Consider the following 21,575-nt stretch of genomic DNA (forward strand, 5'->3'; position numbering starts at 1 on the left):
AATGGGGGCAATTATCTCTTAAACAAGGGTTCCCAAGTGACAGTGTGCAGAATCATTCCAAAAATGTGTTCAAAATGGCAGCTACTGGACCATGAAAGAGTGGAGCTCAACCTCTGTCCATCAGTTCAAGTTCCAGGTCAATTAAGAACCATGCAACCCAATGTTTATTCATAACTGAGAAGTTTTGCAATATTCTCTCCCCCCTCCCGGTTTTGATGAAAACAAGGAATCCAGTAAACAGGAAGTGGGCAAAAACAAACACAATGACAATCTTTCAACAGCTACCACAACAGTGAAACACTCCAGAACACTAGGTCACTTCATCACTACAAGTGCAATAGAGTTCAAAGACATCAGAAATACGTCGGTTCTTTAACCAATTTTAGAAGACTGTCTATACTGCTTCCATATTTGCATTGCTTTCATCCGACTCCTCCACCATTTTAACCAGAAAATATAAATAGTCTTCATTAAGATTTGTTTCCAACAGTTAATATAAAAGTTTAAGAAATCTTGCCAAAGTAATTTCTTTCAAAGTACATTTAGTGGAAAGCCTGCTCAGGTGTTATTTTTCCTGAATTTTTGTCAGTCATTCCCCACAATTATAAGACACAAATCATCATCCATTCCTGTAGTCTTCAAGCTCACAAGATTCAAAAAATCACAAGTAAGTTTTATTCAGTAGCATCATCCTTACAGTAAGGCTGTATCTTCAAGATTCCATTAAAGATGGACAAAACGGATGCAAGTTAAAATAAGAAACCATCCGGTCTTACACTACAAGAACAAGGAACATGCACACAAATAAGCAGCAGCATTCTGGCTCACACAGGGCATAAACAGCAATGGTCTCAACTGAGCTGCATCTATGAAAGGATTGACATTGTGAAGAATTACTCTAAGTTCAAGTGTGGTTCAGAAACCAAAGATATTTAGGAAAGTCATAAAGCTTCTAGGGTAGGGAAAAGCTACTCCTTCATCACACTTTGTAAGCCAGGCCATTTGCCAAGGCCTGGCCACAGAGGCAGCCCAACCACCTCCATACAACCACCACACTGCAAAGGAACCTCTCCACCAAAAGCTCCTCTGCTGCCTTCCTCTAAAGCACTGCTTTTAGACTGATCCTCACCTCTGTTAAAGCAGCCTGCAAGGGGATGGGAAAAAAATGCTATTGCCTGTAAGCTTAATTCACACCAAAAGATAAAACGTTCCAGCCACCTAGGAACTGAAAGTTACTTTTCTGGAGCATCTGATACCAGACTGAGTTCACACAGCATGGATCTGAATCAGCCCAGTCTTCTAAAGGTTGGAGCGGGAGTCCGTAACTTTTATTTGGGAAAGGTAATCAAGGAAAAGTTAGGATGGTTGGGATTTTACAGTTTATTTTGCATTAGAATGTAATAATTAAAACAAAAAGGAAATCTAAGCAGCATGTGCAAAGCTACATTTTATTTTTAAGTGTTTTATCCACCCACAACTCCAACATCCACTATTTTTTCTGCAGATTTACATCATAAAAATACCCCTTTCTTAGGCTAGCAATGGAACTTTGTGCCTCCAAACGTGGAGCAGACACATTTTGCTTAACACTTGTGGAAGAAATGACATCCGCAAGATGATTCTTTCCCATATTTTTCTTTTAACTAAGGAGGGACATGGCAAGCCAACGTACTCCCAGAAGCAATGGCAGTGGTCCCCTTCGGTAAGAGCTGCCACCTGGACACAGGGGACTCAGCTCAGCTCACCTACATGGAGCTGGAGAGGAGCATACACCTCTCCTGACTTTGGAAACAGGATCTTACACAATAGGGCCTATATAAACACATCAAGTTTGGTGAGGAAGGTCTTACTATAGTTTCAGTCAAATATTTTAAAAAATACAAGTATCACAATTAAAAGAAAATCTGATAAAACAGTCAATGCCATTTAATCATATTTACAGAAGCTACAGATTCCATGAAAAAAATCTTAACACAGCTAGAGTCAGCTAACATTGACCAGCATTAGTCACAGTACACACATACTGCACTTCACCAACCTGGACAAGCTTGTTACATGGCAGCTGACCACAAAGCTGAAAGAGAGGAAAAACCTCTACGGGCAAAAATGTCATATCACTACCCCCTCCTCCAAAGTCTTCTTTCCTCTCCCCTCCCAAGTTAGGAAACTTGGGCTGCTTTGGGTTCTCTCTCACATCCTACCACTGGTGTGCACTATGACCCAGCAGGCCTCGTGACGAGCGTGCCAGGAAAGCAGGCTGGCTTTTCCACTGGCAGCCCATGTCAGGAACAGCTTCCTCAACCAGACACATACTTGGTAAAACATCACATGAGAGAAATTACTCATTGGAGGATGTGAACCATTTCACCCTGAAACACATGGCCTTAGGGCAAGACTGAAACCAGGAGATCCGACCTTCCCTGGGAGCCATCCCATGGCTCTGCACAAACCAGGGCAAGAGGCAACGCCAACCAGCACCTCAGCAGCACGACCCCGACCACGTGCAGAACCTCCCTGCTCAGGGAGCCAGCACTGAACACAGGGACTTGCCTCTACTTGGAGATGTTATGTTTCAGCCTCTGTCCTCTCCTGCAAGGCCTACTTAAAAACCTGGGACCATGTTAAAAGAGGTTAACAACAACCCCACACAGATCAGACACAGCCATAGCTACAACTTGGAAATAAGAACACTTCACCAGAACATCTCTTCTAAAATTTTCTTCATCAGAAAATCAATTTGTACTGAGTTGGTACCTAAAATGGGACACAAGCAGGCTCTCCACTCTGGTAACTCTGAGAATACATTTTTCTTGTGTGCTCAAGACCATGATTAAAACTGTATGGTTTTTCTCCAAAACTTATTTCACTATAAAGATTAGATCTGTTTCAGGAAAAAACACTTGAGGGTTTAGACAAGTCACTACATCCAACACAAATGTTTCTAAATCTACAAGGGTAAGTCTTTTCTTCTCCATCAAAAAGTCACCATGAGGGAATTTAACTTCTGAAGGCTAGTCAAGTATTCAGATACTTCAAGGTACCAGTCAGACAGCATGTTTATCTCAGGGCAATGCAGAAGAGAATATGCTTACATTAATATTGATCCCTTCGGGGGTCACAATTTTTGACTTCTAAAACAAGCTTTCTGCTCTGCTAACAGTGCAGGTCCCACACACCTGTAGCTGTTCTTACTCTCTCTCTCCAGCTTTAGGCTGTCAGTGCCAAGCCCCAAACCTGACGAATCACCAAATTCCAATAGAAGAGGGTTCCTCTGGAAACTGAAGAAATGTTTCGTATTATCATATAGAGCAAACCCAGGCAGTTATGGCAAACTCTCACTAATAACAGCCTCTACTGTTTTCTCTCTGGAAACTGCAGAATCACTGCAGCCTTTTCCAAACCACACCTACCTTGGCAAAGACTGTTTTCCAAATGCCTGCTGAGTGATTAAAACATTCCTTACGTAGTATCACACCAAAAGCCCTGCCTTTAAATCAGTCCCACTTTCAAATTTTGTATGGTCTCAATCCAATGCTTCATAAGCAGCTCAGAAGAAATGCAGTTCCCTCCCCCAGTTCAGCCTCTTATCTCCTTCATTCTTTTGTGCATCCACACCAAACCCAGGGATTTCCCTCCCTCTGTCATAAGGATACAATAGAGAGAAAAAAAGAGGAACTCCATGAAAAATCAAACATAGTTCTCAAACTTAAAAAAGGAGAACAGTAAACTTTGACAGTTTGCATAAATATAGAACTACTTTGCATCGAAAATTTCAGTTTTATTCTGGATGGTAAGCTCCAGTTCCTCTGAGGCACTCAGCACCTCAGTGGTGATTCAGCAGGACTACCTGGTAGGACAGTAATAAAAAGCAGTAGCAAAACCAGGGAGTAAAAGCAACTAGCCAGAGATCTTCCTGTGTTCCCTGGAGATGCAGCCCACGTGGAACCGCCCTGGGTACTGCAGTAGGCAGCACTGCCCTTCCTACACAAGCAACACAAGCTTGTTTTGATTCCTTCTAGGACAAAACACATTAGCAGTTGATTCCCACAAAGCCTAAGCTGACTCTGCCATCCTCCCCAGTGTTCCAAATCTGCTGGCATACCCACATGCCCAGTATGAAACTGCCTAGGACTAAGTCCATTCACGTTTTGCACATCAGGGCTTTTTTTGCTCTGCAATAGTCAGTTTTGACCTTTTACTCATATCATCTGCACACATGACACCAGCCTCACACCTCCATCAGTGGTAAAACAAAGCCTTACCCCTACAATATGCCCACCCCCCAGGGGAATGGACTCCAGAGCAGTGCATGGTCCCCACTGCAGTCGGAACACCCTGCAGGTGGATGGCCACAGCCGTGCTGCGCTGAACCCACACACCTACAGGAGAAAAGCCATGATGTCAGACTGCAAAACAGGATCTACAGACACCATTTATATTATACAATCCTCATGGCATCTTAGGAAGACTAAGTGCAAGTCTCACAAACACTTAAACACCACAAATTGTATTGGCACTGACTTGGGAAGCTGATTGCAACAGCCTTTATTGCCTGCAGACAAAACAACCTCTGCTTACCAGGTTTTGACTACTGCAGCACTGCTACCATGAAGTATGCCTCACTGTATTTGACCCTACACACAAAAACAGGTATTAAACCTGTTAAAAGCATTACCCCAAGAACAGTTTGGGGTAGCTATCCATTCAAGGATGTCTACGTTCCTGCCCATTCTGTTTGGGTACCATTTCACAGCCAGGTGACTGTTTCAGGACGTCAGATGATGTCCTTCACGCTGTTTCAAACCACAATGCCTCAGATCTCTAGTCAAGTTTTTGGTTTTGGGGTTGGTTTTTTGTTGGGTTTTGTTTGTTTGTTTGTTTGTTTGTTAATGCAACGGGAGAAGAAATAAGAAAGATTCAAACTGGGCAGGAAGAACTTCTGACACTGGAACAAATTCCAAGGAATACTGCATCACCTCCCTTTTCCTAGTCAAAAGACACATTTCAAACACGACGCTGGAGTATATGCAGTTCTTATTTGCACAATGTAAGATCCTCAACTAGATCTTCACCAGCACTCATTTCTTGCTTTAAAAGATTCCCAGATTCAATTTACAACTACACAGGCAAACTCTGAGCCACTCAACACTGACACTGGTTCCTGAACTGACACTTAGTATTTCCACAATAAGAATGCTGTACAACACTGAAACATTCCCTGAAAGCTAAAACAGACTGGATTTCAGAGTCCTACTTTTCCTCTAGTTTATACATGCAGGTTAACAGAACTGACACCAGTAAAAAAAATCTACATTTGCTCTCCTCCTCAGGCAGAAACCAAGACTTTCTCAAAGTGCTCAGTGACAAAACTGAAAAGGTGTTACATGACTGACCCTCCCCAGAGCAAGATCTCACACTTTCCCTAAGAATACAAGACACAGAGAACGTAATTTTCATGCCCTCAGCAACATTTCATGTAACTGTGCTCAGTTCAAATTGGTTGTGAAAACTGCAACAGACCAAAATGGAAGCAGAAATTATGAATATGAGCAATTTAGCAGAACAGAAAAAAAATATTTCCTATAATAAAATCGATTTGAATTACCAAGTGCAATTAAAGAAATAAATACTAATTACTGAAAACAATTCTTTTCAGTCATTTGATCATGTCCTATTTAGCTGTCCTGGTTTCCCCTTTTTTTCCCTGTAACACAGTAAAGGTAAAAGACAAACATTCCTAAACACCAAACAAGCAAAAACATTTTGGAAAAAGGTTTGAGTCACATGAAATAAAGCAAGATTTTCCTTAAATAAAGCAACACTAATGGAAACCTACTTTAAAGAGACTCCCATTTTTCCTCCAACTGAAAATGCACAGTCTTTAAGAATGTAAGAATTTAACATAGATAAATATTACCCACAGCACCTCTGCAAGAATTACAAAAGACCTCAATGTTAAAGCAAAACTTCAAAGGCTTAAAGAAAAGCTACAATTAACAAAACCAAGGATCTATGCTTATACTCACCTAGAAGAAACTTGTTTATGTGGCCACAAACATTCCAAACACTGATGTACAACTAAAGGGAAGGAAAAATAAGTCATGTGATTTCTGAGACTAAAAGTAGTTCATAGTTAAGAAAAATATTTTCTCTACAGTCAACGATATCCCAATAACAGAATAACACCTCTAAAACATGAATTTAATGTGGAAGTATTTCATTACAGGTCAGGAGGTTGCTGTGATCCAGATTAGAGAGAAACTTAAGAGACCCTTACAGACACACAGATACTCCCTGTGCACACCCACATCAAATTTCTCCATCATTTATTTACCCTTTGTCAAATAAAAATCATCTGTAACTTTACCATTACTCCTACTCTGGTGCACCAGGTACTGCAGTAGTAACTAACTACCCATTAAGTAAGCAGTCCTCTCCTGGTAACAAAGACAACCTCAGGTGGATAAACTACATTCATCCTGTGGCAGAAAGAGCCGTGTTTTGCTCATACAAGAAACGAACCAAAAGAGTTTCTCCAGAACAGTTTCTTCATCCATAAATCCAATTCCTGTCAATACACACAGGCTTCCTCACACCGCAGGAGTGGCACAAACAGCCACCTGAATTGTTCCCAGAAGCCCAATTTAGGCTGCAGACTGGGCACTCCAATGCCATTTCTCCTGGTTTCTACCTAACTGAAGAGAACCTGTCATGGTTTAGGAATGGTACTGTCCAAGTCAGTGTTCCCACTGAAACCACTCCAAACCATGTGGCACTCACTCATTCACCCCTCCTGCTCCCCATCCCCTGCAGCAGCTGGACGGAATCAGAGGTACAAAAGGTAAAGACCACAGGTTGAGGTAAGAACAATTTACTGGAAACAGCAATGAAATAAGAAAACAAACAGTAGCAGCAACAATATTCATAACACAAGTGTACACAAGAGGTGAGCAATTCACATGTGAATGTTCCCTTCCCAGCCATGCCAACCCAGAAAATAACAGCAGGTGGTACAGATACACCTCCAGGTCCTGGCCATGCCACCTCCTGGCTACTGCAGAAATTAACCCCGTCCTGGCCAGAACCAGGACATTATCCATCCCTTATTCTATACCATCTACATCATGCACAAATCCTACACCTTCTAAATATATATATATACATACACATACAAGCATGGGCAGCATTCCCACAGTCAATGGCAGTCCCTCCAAGATGTCTGTTGAGTTCATTCAGCCCACAATGGTGAGGTCTACACCTCTTAGATGTCTTCCAGGGCAGGAGGGCTGGGGTGCTGTTGGTTGGGTCAGGCTGCAGTAGGAGTTCACAGCTGATGTACCTGGAGCAGTCCATCCTCATTGTCCATGGGAGTTATGGCACACAGTGGCAGTGCCATTCAGCAACCAAGGGGACTTTCCCTTTGAACACCCAGCCCAGCACTGGCCCTCAGGATGCCAGAAGGAGCTGTGCTTCAGTGCCAGTCACTTGGGAAACAGCAAAATCCCCTTCAGAAGCTGCCAGGATCTCTTTTTCAGTTGGGGTGTAGCAGGTCTCAGATCATTTGTATCTCTGACTCCAGAACCCCGAGGGTCATCCTTGAGTGTCCCCAGGTACTTTTTGTCAGACGCTCCAGGAAAGACCATCCTTCCCAGCTGCAGTGTAGAGCACATTTTTCATATCTTGCCCTGACTGAACCAAGGGCTACTGCATGAGCAACCTCCTGTTTAATTTGTTCAAAAGCTTGCTGTTGTTCAGGACCCCACCTAAAATCCTTCTTCTTCTAGGTCACTAGATAGAGAGGGCTGACAATCTGACTGTAATCTGGAATATGCATCCTCCAAAAACCCACAGAGCCCAGGAAAGCCCGTGTTTCCTCCTTGCTGGTAGGGACACAACTGCTATTTTGATGACCACGTCCACTGTCATCTGACAAAGTCCATCTTGCCATTTTACTCCTAAAAACTGAATTTCCTGGGCAGGTTCCTTGACTTTACTTTATGGTAAAACTGGCCTTCAGAAGGATTTGGATTATCTTCTCCCCTTTCTCCAAAACTGCCTCTGCCATGTTGCCCCACGTGATGATGTCATCAATGTACTCTAAGTTTCTGGAGCCTCACCCTTTTCCAGTGCAGTCTGGATCAGTCCATGGCAAATGCTGGGACTGTGTTTCCAGCCCCGGGGCAGTTGGTTCCAGGTGTACTGCAAACCCCTCCGAGTAAAAGCAAACTGTGGCCTGCACTCTGCTGCCAAAGGAATGAAGAAGAACCCATCAGCAATGTCAACAGTGGCACCACTGGGCTGCCTTGGACTCCAGCTCATACTGAAGCTCCAGCATGTCCAGCACAGCAGTGCTCAGTGGTGGTGTGACTTCATTCAGGCCATGACAGTCCACTGTCAGTCTCCACTGGACTTACACACTGGCCATACAGGACTGTTAAAGGGGGAGCGAGTCCTCCTGACCACTCCCTGGCTCTCCAGTTCACGGATCATGTCCTGGTTGGGGGGTCACTGAGTCCCGGTTCGTGCGGTGCTGCCGACGTTGCACTGCTGTGGTAGCAATCGGTAACTGTTGTTCTTCAACCCTCAGCAGTCCCACAGCAGAGGGGTCCTCTCAAAGACCAGGCAAGGTATACAACTGCCTAATTTCCTCTGTCTTCACAGCAGCTATCCCAAAAGCCCAGTAATGTCCTTTTGGGGACAGATGGGGCCTTGGGGGGCAGTCACAAGGGGGTGTTTTTACAACACATTCCCAGTCAGACTCACTTCAACTTCCAGTACAGTCAGCTGTTGGGATCCCCCTGTGACCCTAGAAATAGAGATGGATTCTGCCCCTAAGTATCTTGATAGCATTGGGGCACACTGTGCACCAGTGTCAACTAAAGCCTTACGCTCCTGTGGGTCTGATGTGCCAGGCCACAGCATCCACACGGTCCAGTAGATCCAGTTGTCCACCTGGCTGGAGGCAGGGCACCTCTAATTCTGGTCATAGCACTCATTGCTCACTTGTTGTAAATAGGAACTGCAGGTCCCTTCAGGAGGATGGGAAGTAACATCAGCCCTCCTGTTCTGTCAGGAAACTAGAGCAGCATTTACCCTTCAAGAATTTCCTGTGGTGGCTGTTCTCCCTCTCAACTCACACAATACCTGTGCTGCTGGGACAGAGGTGGGTTTTCCATCCCACTTCACTGTATCCTCTCCATGGTCATGCATGGTCAGGCAAACCCACAGGTTACCTCATGGTGTGTCCCCTCTCTCTTGAGCTGGGTGGCACTTATCCCAACAGCAGAGACTCTGGTCTGTACCAGCAGGGCATGGGACATTTCCTCTCTGATTTGTTCAAGCCTTTCAAGTCTGTCCACAGTCTCGGACAGTCTGTCCACAGCAGAGGCGCAGGTCAGTAGGGAGGAAAAAAGATGATCGTCCTGTTGCCAGAGTCAGGTTGTCCCCTGAAGCCCTGTTTGTCCTCCTTTCATTGACATCAATGCCAATGAGCTGGTGTACAACGACAGCACGCTCTGTACAAACTTCTGCCATGGATTGTGTGCACTCTACCTCCTCCGGATGGCCAGGGGGCTGCCTTTCATTTGAATCCCTATGGATTACCTGCAACACAGCTAATTCTCTCAGGCACTGGACACCTTTTTCCCTGGCATTTTGCCACCTAGCAGGTTGCATAAACTTTGTACCTCTCTGCAACTGCCACAGCATTTTTCTTCCACATATTTTATCACTTTATCAGGGTTCTGTAGTTGTTCAGAGGTGAACTTCCAAACCGTCAGAAGAGAGAAGTCCTCCAAATACTGGCTCGTGCCCTCCCACAATCCGTGCCACTCATGACTATCCACCCTCAGTGCAAATCTCTGCAAGACCTCCCTAGAAATATCTTTCTTAATTCTAACTGTGGCGTGGACCACACTGAGGAGACCTGACAGACTTAGCGACAAGAACACGCTCTCCTTAACATCCAAAGGGAATTCAAAATTCACAAAAGCTGTTGTAACACGCCTGAAGCAGAAAAAGGGGTTGAAAAGCTGGGGAAAATCATCCTTCCCTCTTGCCCCCACAGACTGGATGTGATTATTAACAGACTCCCAAAGGTAGCACCCGAGGTAACAATATTCATAACAGAAGTGTACAGGAGAGGTGAGCGATGGATTCGGGTGTGATTCACCACTACAGGCAGAGCCCAACAACAGAGACCAGCCGGGTCCAGCCCCTGCCTCCTCCTGGCTACTGCAAAAATTAACCCTGTCCTGGCCAGAACCAGGACAAACCACTTCAGGATGCTGAATGCACTTAGTCTAACCATCCCCAAAAAAGACCTTATTGCCCTGCCTAATGGGTACCTGTGGGCTCAAAGTGCCATTCTACACTCCCTCAGAAGCAAAACCAACAGCAATCCCACAAAACTCCTTGGACAAACTGACTTTAAGTGGGACTATATTTAAATATTTGGTCTAGGGTGGTGCTGCAGCAGCCTAAGGTTGAACCTACGGAACCCCAGACCAAGTGCTGTCAGGGCAGCCTTGCATGACAAATCAGGACAAGAACCACATGTGGGCTCAATGTCACTATTTTACCAAGACAGTAGGTATCTTCTTAAAGGAAGACAGCTTTAAGAAATGAGTCGAGTCCAAGAATACAACTTCCATTTGCTTACATACAGTCTGCTTGACTACAACGCCAAAGTACTGAAGCACTACCACCTATATCCCTTCTGAAAACAATACCTCAGTATTGTACAGAAACCCACACTTCAAACAGAAATTTAACACTTCAGACTATGTGTGGTCAGTAATCTGACCAATTAGTTCTTCAGCTTTGATGTCCTGCCACTGGCTCTGAGGTTGCTCTGGGTGTTCCAGCAGCACAGTACACACTTACAGCAGGATGCTAAACCTAAGATTTTTCTTATCAGCAAGCATCAACATGAATTCTAGCTATCAGATGAAAATGTTATGACTGAAAATGGAGGGAGCAAGTCAGAAAGTACAAAAATTATCTGGTTACAATACCTGCAGCAGCAACTGGGCTTGGGCTTAAAACTCCTGGAAGAAGTCTACCTGTAAAAACAACCATAAAAAAAAGTCTGAGAACCATTTTTTCAGAGATAATTTATACCACCTGCAATATTGGCCACTGAAAGGCACTGTGTCCACCCAGTCAATATACAGTGTTCTGACACCTAGGCATGGCATTCTCAGTTTTATTCCACTGCTTCCTGCCTGGACAGGACTAAATCTACCCTACTTGTCAATAAAGGATATTCTCATGATAGTCAAATAAAAGGAAATGTTTCAAGTTACACACTGCCATGAGCTTTGATGAAAAACTGCCTTTATTGAAGATAACTCATTAAGCAGACACATCATCTGTATATGTGTCACAGTGCAAAAAGGATGTGACTCCCCCATTTCATTATAAAAAGGAAAGAAAGGGGTGCACTTCATGGCTGCTTATAGACTTGTCTCCCAGCTCTGAGATGAAAGTACAGCAGGAAAAACTAACAAACAAAAAAATCAGTGCATTTTTTTCTAAGACTGATAACAGTAATACAGAGAAGAGACGTTGCAGCACAGGCACTGGACTGATACAAATACAGGGGATCATGGAATAAAAAAGCCATTAGCAAACTACAGGACAGGGAGGAAGCGATGCAGGCCTGGTGTACTCACAACCTCTGCTATGCCAACACATGCTTTTAAGCCTAACTAAAACCCTAACTCAGACCCGACCAACAGCACTGTCTTTGCACCACGGACACACAGGTCTAGCCTAAGGATGCTCAGCTCCACATCTGGAGCACTACAGATGTTCCAGAGACTTTCCTGACTCAAGGACTCTGTGCAATAAGAGGATATTCTCCACTTCCTTGGGAATCAGGAAAGCTCTTTGGTGTTAAATTCATAGCAAAAAACACCCCCCACCACCCCACACTAAGCACTAGTGCTTCCTCTCTTTCCATTCAGACAGGCTACCAAGCTAAAGGCAGAACAGATGGAGAGTTTTCCTTTTTAAGTAATTTTAATGATTCCATTTCAGGTAGGTTTATAAAAAAATGAGGCAGACTGCAGCTGACTACACTTAAACAAGGTTGGCTGGAAGTTCTTAAGCCCTGTAAAACACAAAGGCATGTCAACAAACTAACATGCCTCATAAAGGAGTGTTTATATTCCAGTAAGCATTATTACCTGCAGTCAGTCAGAATGGACACACTCACATGGTCACACATCATCACTACACCTGGTGCTTACAGTCACAAAAAACCTGAAAAGCCACTGGTTCCAAAAGCGTTTTCAGAAATATACAGCCCATGTAGCTACTGGCATTTTGACAGCAAAGACAAACCAAAAGCTCTAAGTCACCATTTCTTACCTGAAAAAAAGTATTTTCTTGCAGAGGAAGCAAGGAAGTCAAAGCAAACCTGTAGGCAAGCAAGGAACAGAAGTATGAAGGGGTATACTTGCTCAGCAGTTCAATGAACTCTCATAAGCACTTCACAAGACTTCATATGATGCACCAGTAGGTCCAGACAACCATCAAGACTGCAGTATAAATACTGACAACAACCACAGGTAGGGCTGAGCAACAAATCCTCCCCCTGCCCTGTGTACATTCTTTAGCTCAGTTCACAAGGCAATTGCTCACATGTGTGCAGGACAGTGCCACACAGGCAGGACAGAGGGGACAAATGTTGGGACAGCCAGTGTCAGCTCCTGCCAAAGTCTGACAAATTACAGCTACACACAATACCTGGCTTCTACGGGTATTTTACAAATAAAATGTGCAGTTACAGAGAATTGATCACCACCTACAATTAAATTAGGGATGGCACTTTCCTTTCCTGGCCAAGGGGGAGAATTTAGGTCAATATCTTGCCTAGGTCATCCAGGAACTACAAGAGCAAAAGAAAGCGCTACAGAGAACTTAGCCAATTAAAGGTAAGAATTAATTACATGCTTCTTACATTTCAGTCAAGGCAGCACTGTTATGAGCAATTACCACTCTAGCCACATTCCCAACTTGACCTTAATTAATTCCTCTGGATTACAGGCAAAGAGATTTTACTCTCAGCCCGCTCAAGTAAGATTTCATTTCCATAGAGGAGACATCCACAGATTTATCTGCAAGAATGTAAACTGAACTCTTCCACAGTCTGACTCAGGTCAAATGAAGTGCATTCACCGAAGCCACCTTCCATCAAGAAACTATTAAAAGTCACACAAAAATTAAAGAGAGAACTATATTATGACTGATCTTTGCTGAAGTCTTCTCATTTGGCTTTTTTTTGGAAACTGGTCCCGCGAAAGGATCTTTACTCATTACAGAAAATTAAATGAACGCAGGTTCAAAAGCATCTCTGGTACAGAAATGCTCAATTACAAGCTGCTGTACATATACTGACAAAAGGTTAATTCAAGCCGGCGTTGTTTTTAACACTTGGTTTAATTCTCCTCCTGCATACAACACCAAATTCTGTACTCAGAAAGATGGTATTTCTTTTATCCAACTTGGGTTTATCAATATTCAGATATCCCTCTTGATATATTTTCAAGCATTTAGGCTACAAACAATAGCATGGGATCACAGAAACATCTCTGGTACCCAAAAGATTTTCAATAAGTAAAGGAGATACAACTGTTTTCTAAAATTGTACTGACAACCTGTTTCGATTAACCAAGTCCTGGTATGGCTACAGACTGAGCATCCACACCAAGCCCACTGACACAAAACCCCACTTCGGCGGCAATAAGCCGTATCTAAAGCCAGGCCTGCCAGGAAGAACACCACGGGACCTCACAACTGTACACCATGAGGCGCCAGCGCAGGGATCCACAACCATTTCTGTTTCTTTAAAACATTTTAAAGGGACAAAACCCAGCGGGATGGAGAAGTGCTCCTGACTTCGCAGGACACAGAAGGGCGCGAAGCCTCCAGCGGTACCGCCCACGGAAGCCTCCCCCGGCCGTGGCGAATCCCTGGCGGGGCCGGTACCTGCTCCACGCGGGTTCCCGTCCCCCGGGACCGGGTGAGGCGCCCCCGGGACCGGCCCCGCCGGGGCCCCGCGCCCCTCCCGCTCCCGCCGCTCGGGGCCCCTCCGATCCCGCCTCGGGCCCCGACACAGCCCCCACCGGCCGGCTCCGGCCCCGGCCCCGCCGCAAGGTCACTCGGCCGCCCCCGCCGCCCGGGCCCGCGCTCGGCCCGCACGGACTCACCTGCCCGCGCAGCTCCGCCGGCCGGGCCGGACACGGCCAGGGGGCGGCGGGCGGGGGCCGGCCCGGGCCGCGGGGCCTCAGCCGAGCCGTGGGGCCTCAGCCGGGCCGCGGCCAGGCGGGAGCGGCCCCGCTCGGCGCCCCGGGCCCGCGGGCGGGAGGAGGCGCCTCCCGGCCCGGCCCGGCCCGGCCCGGCCCAGCCCTTTGTGCGCGGGGACGCGCCCGCTCGGCCTCCCTCCCCGCGCCTCCCCGCCGCACCGCGGGCCCGCAGCGCGGGGCAGGGCAGGCGGCCCGGTCCGGCTCGCCCGGGCGCCGCCGCGCTCTTACCGAGGGATCTGTACGGGAAAAAGGGTTAGAACGGAGCCGCCCCGCCCGGGCCCGCGGCGCCCGAGCCCCGCGCACCCACCGCAGCCGCACAAAATGGCCGCCGCGATGCGGCGCCGGGGGGCGGGGCCGGAGCAGCCACGCCCACTCCGGACGGCGGGCGCGCGGTTCGGGGGCGGGGCCGGGCCCGTGTGAGGGCGGTGCGCGCGGGCACCCCGGGGAGCGGGGCCGGGAGCGGGGCCGGGAGCGGGGCCGGGAGCGGGGCCGGGAGCGGGGCCGGGAGCGGGGCCGGGAGCGGGGCCGGGAGCGGGGCCGGGAGCGGGGCCGGGAGCGGGCCGAGCACCGGGGAAAACAGGCGGCCTGGCCCCTGGGGACAGCCATGAGGCTCCTCCGCACACCCGGCCCCGGATGCCGCAGCCGCCGGCTGGCTCGGTACCCCCAGGTACCGTCCCGTGTCCCTGAACAGTGCCCACCCGAGGAGGCCGTCACTGCCCCTCAGCCCTGTCCACCCTCCGGTACAGCCAGAGAACTGCGGGTCCTTCTGTAGATAACGGAGCTGTTCTTTTTTTTTTTTCCTTTTTCTTTCTTTTTAGTTTTATGCTAGTTTAAAGCCAAAACCGCACTGATACAGAAGAGCAAAACTCTTTGCAGGCTGGAGTTCCTAATGGCAAATATTGCAGTGTTTGTCACTGTGGGTGGATAAAATCACGTAGGTTTCCTGGAATAATTAATGAATTCGTGCTCAGGGCCCGCAGAGCAGCAGAGCTTTGCTGCCTGTCAGGTTCTGAGTGGCAGAGTCGCTGCCGTGCCGGGGTGGCCGGGGCTGCCCGGCCGATCCAAGAGCTTTTCCCTCCTGTCCTCCTCCTGCAGCCGCAGGAACTGCTGGCGCTGCACAAACGTGGCTGTTCCTGTGACATCAACCTCAGCCCAGTGTCCCCACCGCTGCACGGCAGCGGGTGCGGGTGGTTTGACAGAGCCTGTGAGCTGTGTGCCGGGAATCTGTGGGAGCAGAGTGACTTGCTAAAAATACTGCGACAGGGAAAAAAAAGGGATTGAAAATATAGTTATCAGTTTGGATTTACGTTTGAACCTTGAAATCTCACATAGGGTCTTAACGTTGCAGGTTTCCAGAAAAGAAAAGAAATTGGAGAACAAATTAAAATAAAAGTAGCTAAAGAATAATTCCAACACTTTGAGGGAAATAGATATTTATTTTATTTTACCAAAACATCACCATAGTGTCTGTGTAATGCCTTTTTTGACAGCACTGTATTTCATTATGGTGTTTCACCACTTAAAAAAGCCCACAGACTCTTACACACCTGCCCTGAGATGACATGTCAGAAACCACTTCCTTCTCCTCAGAAATGGGTCTTCCTAGATCGCACTGGAATCGCTTTTTCTGCTGTTCCCACTGAGAGCACATGGCTTTTGGCAGTTCACGGATGTGCCTGTGCCAGTTGTTGACATTTCTCCTAGCGCACTGTCTCTATCCAGTGCAAGCATCCCTGGTTAAAATGACCGGGAGCACTCAGACATCAGCCATACCTGCCGGTTCTGCCTGGCCATGGAGCAGCAGCCCTTCCCAGGGAACGGGAACAGTGCTCTGACACAGACACCTGGCCTGGCTTTGCCTGTTCTGAGCCAGGTCACAGGTAGATCTGCTTGGATCAGCGGGATCCGTTTGGATCCAGTGTTGTCCAACATATCAAGGAAAGCAGTAAACGTGGACAAACTAAGTTTTGCAGCCCAGGAAGGGGCCCAAACTGGTCGGAGGAGCACTGCTTTCCTCAGCCCCTGCCAAGACTTTGGGCAGAGCCCTCCTTTCTCCTGCTCTTGCCGAACTCCCGCGGTTCTGTGCTGTAAACTTCAGTGGATTTCCTTGCAGGGACATCACCATGCTCAACACGTGACAGGCTATGCCAGCTGAATGCAGTGTGGGGCTTGTGGCCCTTGTGGCTGGTGCTGCTCCTCCAGTTGATGAACAGGAGAAGAGCTGCAGCTGGAGCATGTGCCAGAAACTGCTTTGGAAGGAGAGGAACACCATCCCTGGGCTGTGCCTCTCGCTGTTTCTCAAGACACCTGTGGTGATTGTTGTACAGCCAACAGATTGCTGTGCCTGTCTCTTGCCTTTGTTTGACGAGCAGGAGCTCTGCAGGGGGAAAGCTGCCCTGATGAACCAGAGGGGCTGGAGGAATGGGCACCAGAGACCTCACCAAATCCAGCCCAAAAGGGGTAGGAAGTGAGAGCAGCAGAAACGAGGGCAGGGGAGACTGGGAAGGCGGCAGAGAGGTGTCTGGGCTGAGGGGGAGCCTGAGTAAAGGGGAAAGCAGGGATTTCCCTCGGCCTGTGTTTCTCTTCTGTTTCTCAAGATGTGAATCAGGAATTAGATGTTGACAGGGATGGGCCAAATATCCAGTTTGGTGCAATTGCCTGAGTTGCAGCTGCTTGGCCATGACAGGGAAGAAGGTCTAAAAAGGGAGAAAAGCCAAAGTGAAGCCCAAACCAGGCATCTTTGGCGTGGCAGTTCCTCGCATTTCTTCCTTTGGCGAGGACACCTGCTTTGCCTCCCAGACTGACAGAACAGAGCAGGGGAAGGGGCCTGGGGATGTGAGCTCTCTCAGCTGGGTCACACATAATGGGAGGCCCACAGGGGCCTCCAGGGGGTCCCCACCCACGGGTTTGGTGGACACTTTCTGTGTGACAGGATGTCATCACAGTGGTGTGACAATGCAGTGATGTGACATCACTATGGTCTCACAATGTCCCGTGGGTATATTAAGACCAACTGTTGTGCCTCTGGAGCAAGATCTATCTGGAGTCAGTGCAGGATCGTAACACCATGAAAGCTCTTGGAAGAACCCGTGGAGCACCATCTCATTGCTGGTGTCCTGCTGAAAGGCAGAGGCACTGCTGAGTGTATTGGGATATAGGGGGGAGGGGAGCCCTGGGCGACAGACAGGGCTCAGTTGGGGAGCTGGGACACAGGGGCTGCTCTAGGGCCTCAGGACCTGTCCTCTCTTGCAAGTGCTGTGCAAGTGTCTGTGTGTTCCCAGCTTGGCCCCAGAACACCACACCTGGGAGAAGGAGATACCTGTGAAATGGATCCTAAACTGCTGGATCTCCCACTCGCAGTCAAGATCCCTGTGTTTCCTGGATCCAAGCCTGTCTTGTGCAGGGCAAAACTGGGGGAAAAGGTAAAGCAAGTAGAAAGGGGTAGATCAGCTCTCCTCTCTGGTGAGGTCCCCATCAGGTAGAGGAGTTCCTGTGGCCATCTGCTCTACAGCAGGAGCTGCAGCCCTTCAGTCGGACAGGGCTGGGCAGTGGAGGGAAGCTCAAACTCCCTGGAATGCAGAGAAAAAGGACTTGTCAGTTCTCTGCACTGGTTTCTGGCTTGGTGCACGTGTGTGGCAGGGCCCACACCTGCAGCAGGTGACTTTGTGTCGGGGTGCCGGGGCTCACCCAGCAATGTCGAACCGGGCTCTGGGGCACCTCTGAGGGGGACTCCAGCCTTCTCCTGCTTGCCCTGTTGGTGTATTTGGAGCAGCTTTGCCTTCCCTTCTTGGGGAATGCACACACTGTCCTCCTCCTCCTGCAGCCTGTGCTGCTCATTCCCAGGGCAGAGACTTCCCGGTGGCAGCGTCAGTCGGCACAGCCCTTGGGCCTGCCTAAGCCAAGGAGACTCTTTCCTGCATTCTCCATTGGCTGCATTTGAATGCTGCGCTTGACCTTTGAAGGCTCATTTGTGGATGGGTCTGCAGCTCTTCCACCTGCCTATTTGCTGGTGGGTTGCTGGTGGGGTTTGTCTTCTCTCCCCCAGCCTATCACAGCCCAGCCTGACCCCACAGTTTGGCTCTGTGGGTCTCTGTGCCTTCAGAAAGATGGAGAAGACTTGGTCTTCAACCTTTACCTTTTCACAAGTACCATGTGTCACATCTTTGCTGCTCTCTCCTGACTCCTTCATACTCTGGAAAATCTCTCTTACAGCTTCATCGGCCATTTCCTTATTTCACCCTGGATGATCCCTACAACCACCACCTCACTATACAATACAACTGCCTGCATGACCCCCTCCTGCGGGACTACCACCATCGCAAGGATGTCCTGAAGTTGCTGAGGAGACAGGGCTTTGTCACCCGTGACAATAATGTAGGTTTGGGTGTTGGGCTGATCAAGAACAGCCCTCTCCAAGCGGGTTCCCAGAGCACTCGCTGCAGCCGCCTGCTGTGGGCAGAGGGCAGGGCTGTGGGCTGGTTTCCCTGGGAGCAGAAATGGTGCCAACATCCCCCTGGGAAGTCCCAGCCCTGCTCCTCTCAGGCTGCCCCGCGCTGCCCGTGTGCTGAGGAGGCAGCCGGGGCGAGGCCTGGAGCCGGGGCGAGGAGCCCTGGCCGGGGGGAATTGGGGGCTCTGACACCAGGGGCAGTGGGGGCAATGGTGAGCAGAGGAGCAGCTCCCCTCCCACTGGGGAGGGCAGTTCTGCATGGCTTGACACTGCCTGGGGGGTTCTGCCCTCATCCCTCCATAGGTGGTTTGCACTCTGAAGGAGTTCAATGAGTACAGGCAGTATCTGACCAGGCACAGGGACCGGTCAGAGCAGATGTTGATGCGGAAAGAGGTGGGCAAAGCAGTGTGTTCATGGGCACAGGGTGGTGCTGAGGGCTGGGGCTTTCCTTGCAGGGGAGGTGCTCAGTGCACAAGAGGTGAGGGCTGTGCTGAGGGCCGGGCCTTGTGGCAAGGAAAGGACTGCGTGGCTCGGGGCTGAGGCAGCGCGGGGTGCTGGGGTGGGCACGGGCACGAGGGCCATGTGCAAGCACATGGAGTCCTGAGGGAAGCCCTTCTCTCCTGCCCTCGTTGCCTGGCTGAAGCAGAGTGCTGTCCTGGACCTGTGGGAAGCCTCAGCACTTGTCCAGGCAGCAGCGGCCACAACCTGGTGTCACCTTTCAGGGAAGGACTCAGCCACCCCCGGCCAAATCAAAGCATGGCCCCAAACGGCCCGGAACCACCAACACTTCCCGCCAGGCGGAGCAGCGGCTGAAGGCTCAAAAACCATCTTGCCCACCTCAGCCCAAGAACAGGAAGACTCCCCTCAAATCGGGCCAAATCTACTCCAGAGCTGGGCTGGGCCAGGAAGGTGCCAAGAAGAGCACTCGTGCTCAGTCCCAGAGGAAGCCAGACACTGCTGCCAGCGGCCTGTTTGAGCAATCAACAGAAGCCCAGAAGCTTGAAGAGCTGGCTGAGACTGTGGTGCGAAAAGTGTTGGAGAGGTTGAAGGTTCCCAGGGATAAGCGTGTCAGCTGTCTAAGGAGGATTGCGCAGGCGATCAGAGGAAGATTTTTTGGCAGCTGCATGAGAGTAGAGCTTTTGGATTCTTCTGTAGATCACCGTGATGAAATGGAAGCGGTGGCCACAGAGCTTGTAGCAACTGTGCTGGAGATCTTGGGGGAGCGTCTGGCATCCAGCACGTCCAAAGCTCCTGAGCCAGAGGCAGCAGCCAGGCAGAAGGAGCAGCCTGTTGATGGAGGAGCCACCCAAGCAGGCGAATCCAAGGAAAATGAAATAGCCACTTTGGACATAGCATCTGCACAGTCTTCCCTTGACAAACTCACCAGAGAAGTTGTTGAGAGTGTTCACTGCACCTTGCAATCCTTTGCAGCTTCTCAGTTTGAACAAGACTCTACTTGTGAGCACACTGAAATTCTGGAGCTTCCCGGGGGAAACGACTCCAACAGAGAGCTGCAGCCAGGATTCCCTGGAGCATCTGAACAGCAGAACCTGGAAGCAAGCACAGGAGTGAAGTTGCCTGCCTTAGAACCACAGCAGCGTGTAAAAGGGACCGGCCGTGCCAAAACCGTGGAGCCTGAGGGTCTTGCAACAGTGGAGGAGAACTTGGAGAAAAAAATGAATCTGGAGTCAACCGCCTTAGCTGACTCTTTGGATATAAGGTCCATGGCAGATCGGATTGTTGACTCGGTGTTAGAGCGGATGAACGAGCCTGAGGCTGCACTGACCACCCAACAGGATTGCAAAGGGCCTGTGGCAAACCCCCGGATTTCCCACCAGCCCGTCCCTCCGGCGGGGCCGAAGCCCCCTGCCCAGGCCGGAGCACGGCACAGAGCTGTGCACCCACAGCCCATCTGAGGAGAGCGAGGTGTGTGGCAGGAGAGGTGAAGAGCCCCCGGACAGCAAACACAGACCCACACCCTTGTTTAGCCAATAAAGAGTTTGCTGCCAAGGGCTTGCTTGTGCTTCCTTCGAGCCAGACCAAACTGTGTATGGGGGTTTTTCATGTTGAAACCTGTCCCATCCCCTTCTGCAGCCTCAGTCTCACTGAGACACAGCTTCACAGGAAATCAGAGGTAGGGAGGCAAGGAGTAGCCAGCATTTTTTGGCTTGCTTGGCAAGCTTTGCCGTCAGGCAAGTTGAGGAATGGGTTGGGGCCTTCTCTGCCTTCTCTGGGAATCTGTTCAGGCCTCATCTGTAAAGTTTTCATTTATGCTCAGCACGGGCAGTGTTGTGCACCCCACAGGATTTGCTGTCAGCGGGAGCTGTGCCAGGACAGCTGGCAGTGGGAGCTGAGCTGGCAGCGGGACAGGCAGGGCACTGCCCTGACCAGCACAGGCCAGACCAGCAGTAAATGGGAGCAGAGCAGTGACGGTGACAGTGATCAGATGAGCACTGGAAAATCCCACAGGGATGAGGCAGGTCAGGGGAGGAGGTCAGTGCCCAGGCTGGGATCAGGGTCCCCATCCTCACAGAAACAGCTGACCCAGCTCAGGCAGAGACCCAAGGGCAGGCTCTGTGATCAGGTGACATTCCTGAGGAGGAGGGAGGAAGTTCCCACTGGGGTGTCCTACAGCTCCCTCCCTTCAAGGGCCTCAGTGCAGCAGTGCTGTGGGAGAGCTGGCCCCGAGCTCAGCAGCTCTGCTGGCACTGCCCGTGCTGCCCTGGCCCACGGCCCAGCACGGACAGTCACTCCCGTGAGGGGCAGTGCCCCGAGGAGCAGCCCCGGCGAGCGCCCGGGGGAGCAATTTCTGCCCG

General features: G+C 49.4%; 2 protein-coding genes across 15 annotated transcripts in view; one reads left to right on the top strand and one right to left on the bottom strand.

Annotated features, from left to right (window-relative positions):
* PHF20 (PHD finger protein 20) overlaps window positions 1-14,933 on the bottom strand; it is a 67,800-nt gene extending 52,867 nt beyond the window's left edge. For 6 of the 13 annotated variants that reach the window (XM_051803303.1, XM_051803297.1, XM_051803296.1 and 3 more), the window contains exons 1-4: window positions 14,541-14,933; window positions 12,376-12,424; window positions 11,016-11,063; window positions 6,027-6,078 (exon numbers count right to left, since the gene is read on the bottom strand). In XM_051803303.1, the coding sequence (XP_051659263.1) occupies window positions 6,027-6,078; window positions 11,016-11,063; window positions 12,376-12,424; window positions 14,541-14,918 (527 nt within the window). In that variant the 5' untranslated portion in view covers window positions 14,919-14,933. Of the gene's footprint in view, window positions 1-6,026; window positions 6,079-7,166; window positions 7,865-11,015; window positions 11,076-12,375; window positions 13,138-14,540 lie in introns of those variants that run through there. The other 7 variants (XM_051803306.1, XM_051803301.1, XM_051803304.1 and 4 more) reach the window with 7 other exon arrangements.
* A 70-nt stretch (window positions 14,934-15,003) lies between these two features.
* LOC127478098 (uncharacterized) lies at window positions 15,004-20,792 on the top strand. 2 transcript variants are annotated; one of them, XM_051803318.1, is made up of 4 exons: window positions 15,004-15,318; window positions 17,594-17,734; window positions 18,525-18,686; window positions 19,482-20,792. In XM_051803318.1, the coding sequence occupies exons 1-4, from the start codon at window positions 15,268-15,270 to the stop codon at window positions 20,673-20,675; spliced, it is 1,548 nt and encodes a 515-aa protein (XP_051659278.1). In that variant the 5' UTR covers window positions 15,004-15,267; the 3' UTR covers window positions 20,676-20,792. The 2 variants fall into 2 exon arrangements, with proteins under 2 accessions (XP_051659278.1, XP_051659279.1); XM_051803319.1 differs by lacking the exon at window positions 15,004-15,318 and adding an exon at window positions 19,063-19,152 and having other exon boundaries at window positions 17,347-17,734; window positions 19,482-20,791.
* Window positions 20,793-21,575: the final 783 nt, after the last annotated feature.

Source organism: Manacus candei, unplaced genomic scaffold (genome assembly GCF_025592945.1).
Source record: "Manacus candei isolate 608988 ecotype Guabito, Panama unplaced genomic scaffold, ASM2559294v1 h1tg000057l, whole genome shotgun sequence".
In the NCBI taxonomy this organism is placed as follows: Eukaryota; Metazoa; Chordata; class Aves; order Passeriformes; family Pipridae; genus Manacus; species Manacus candei.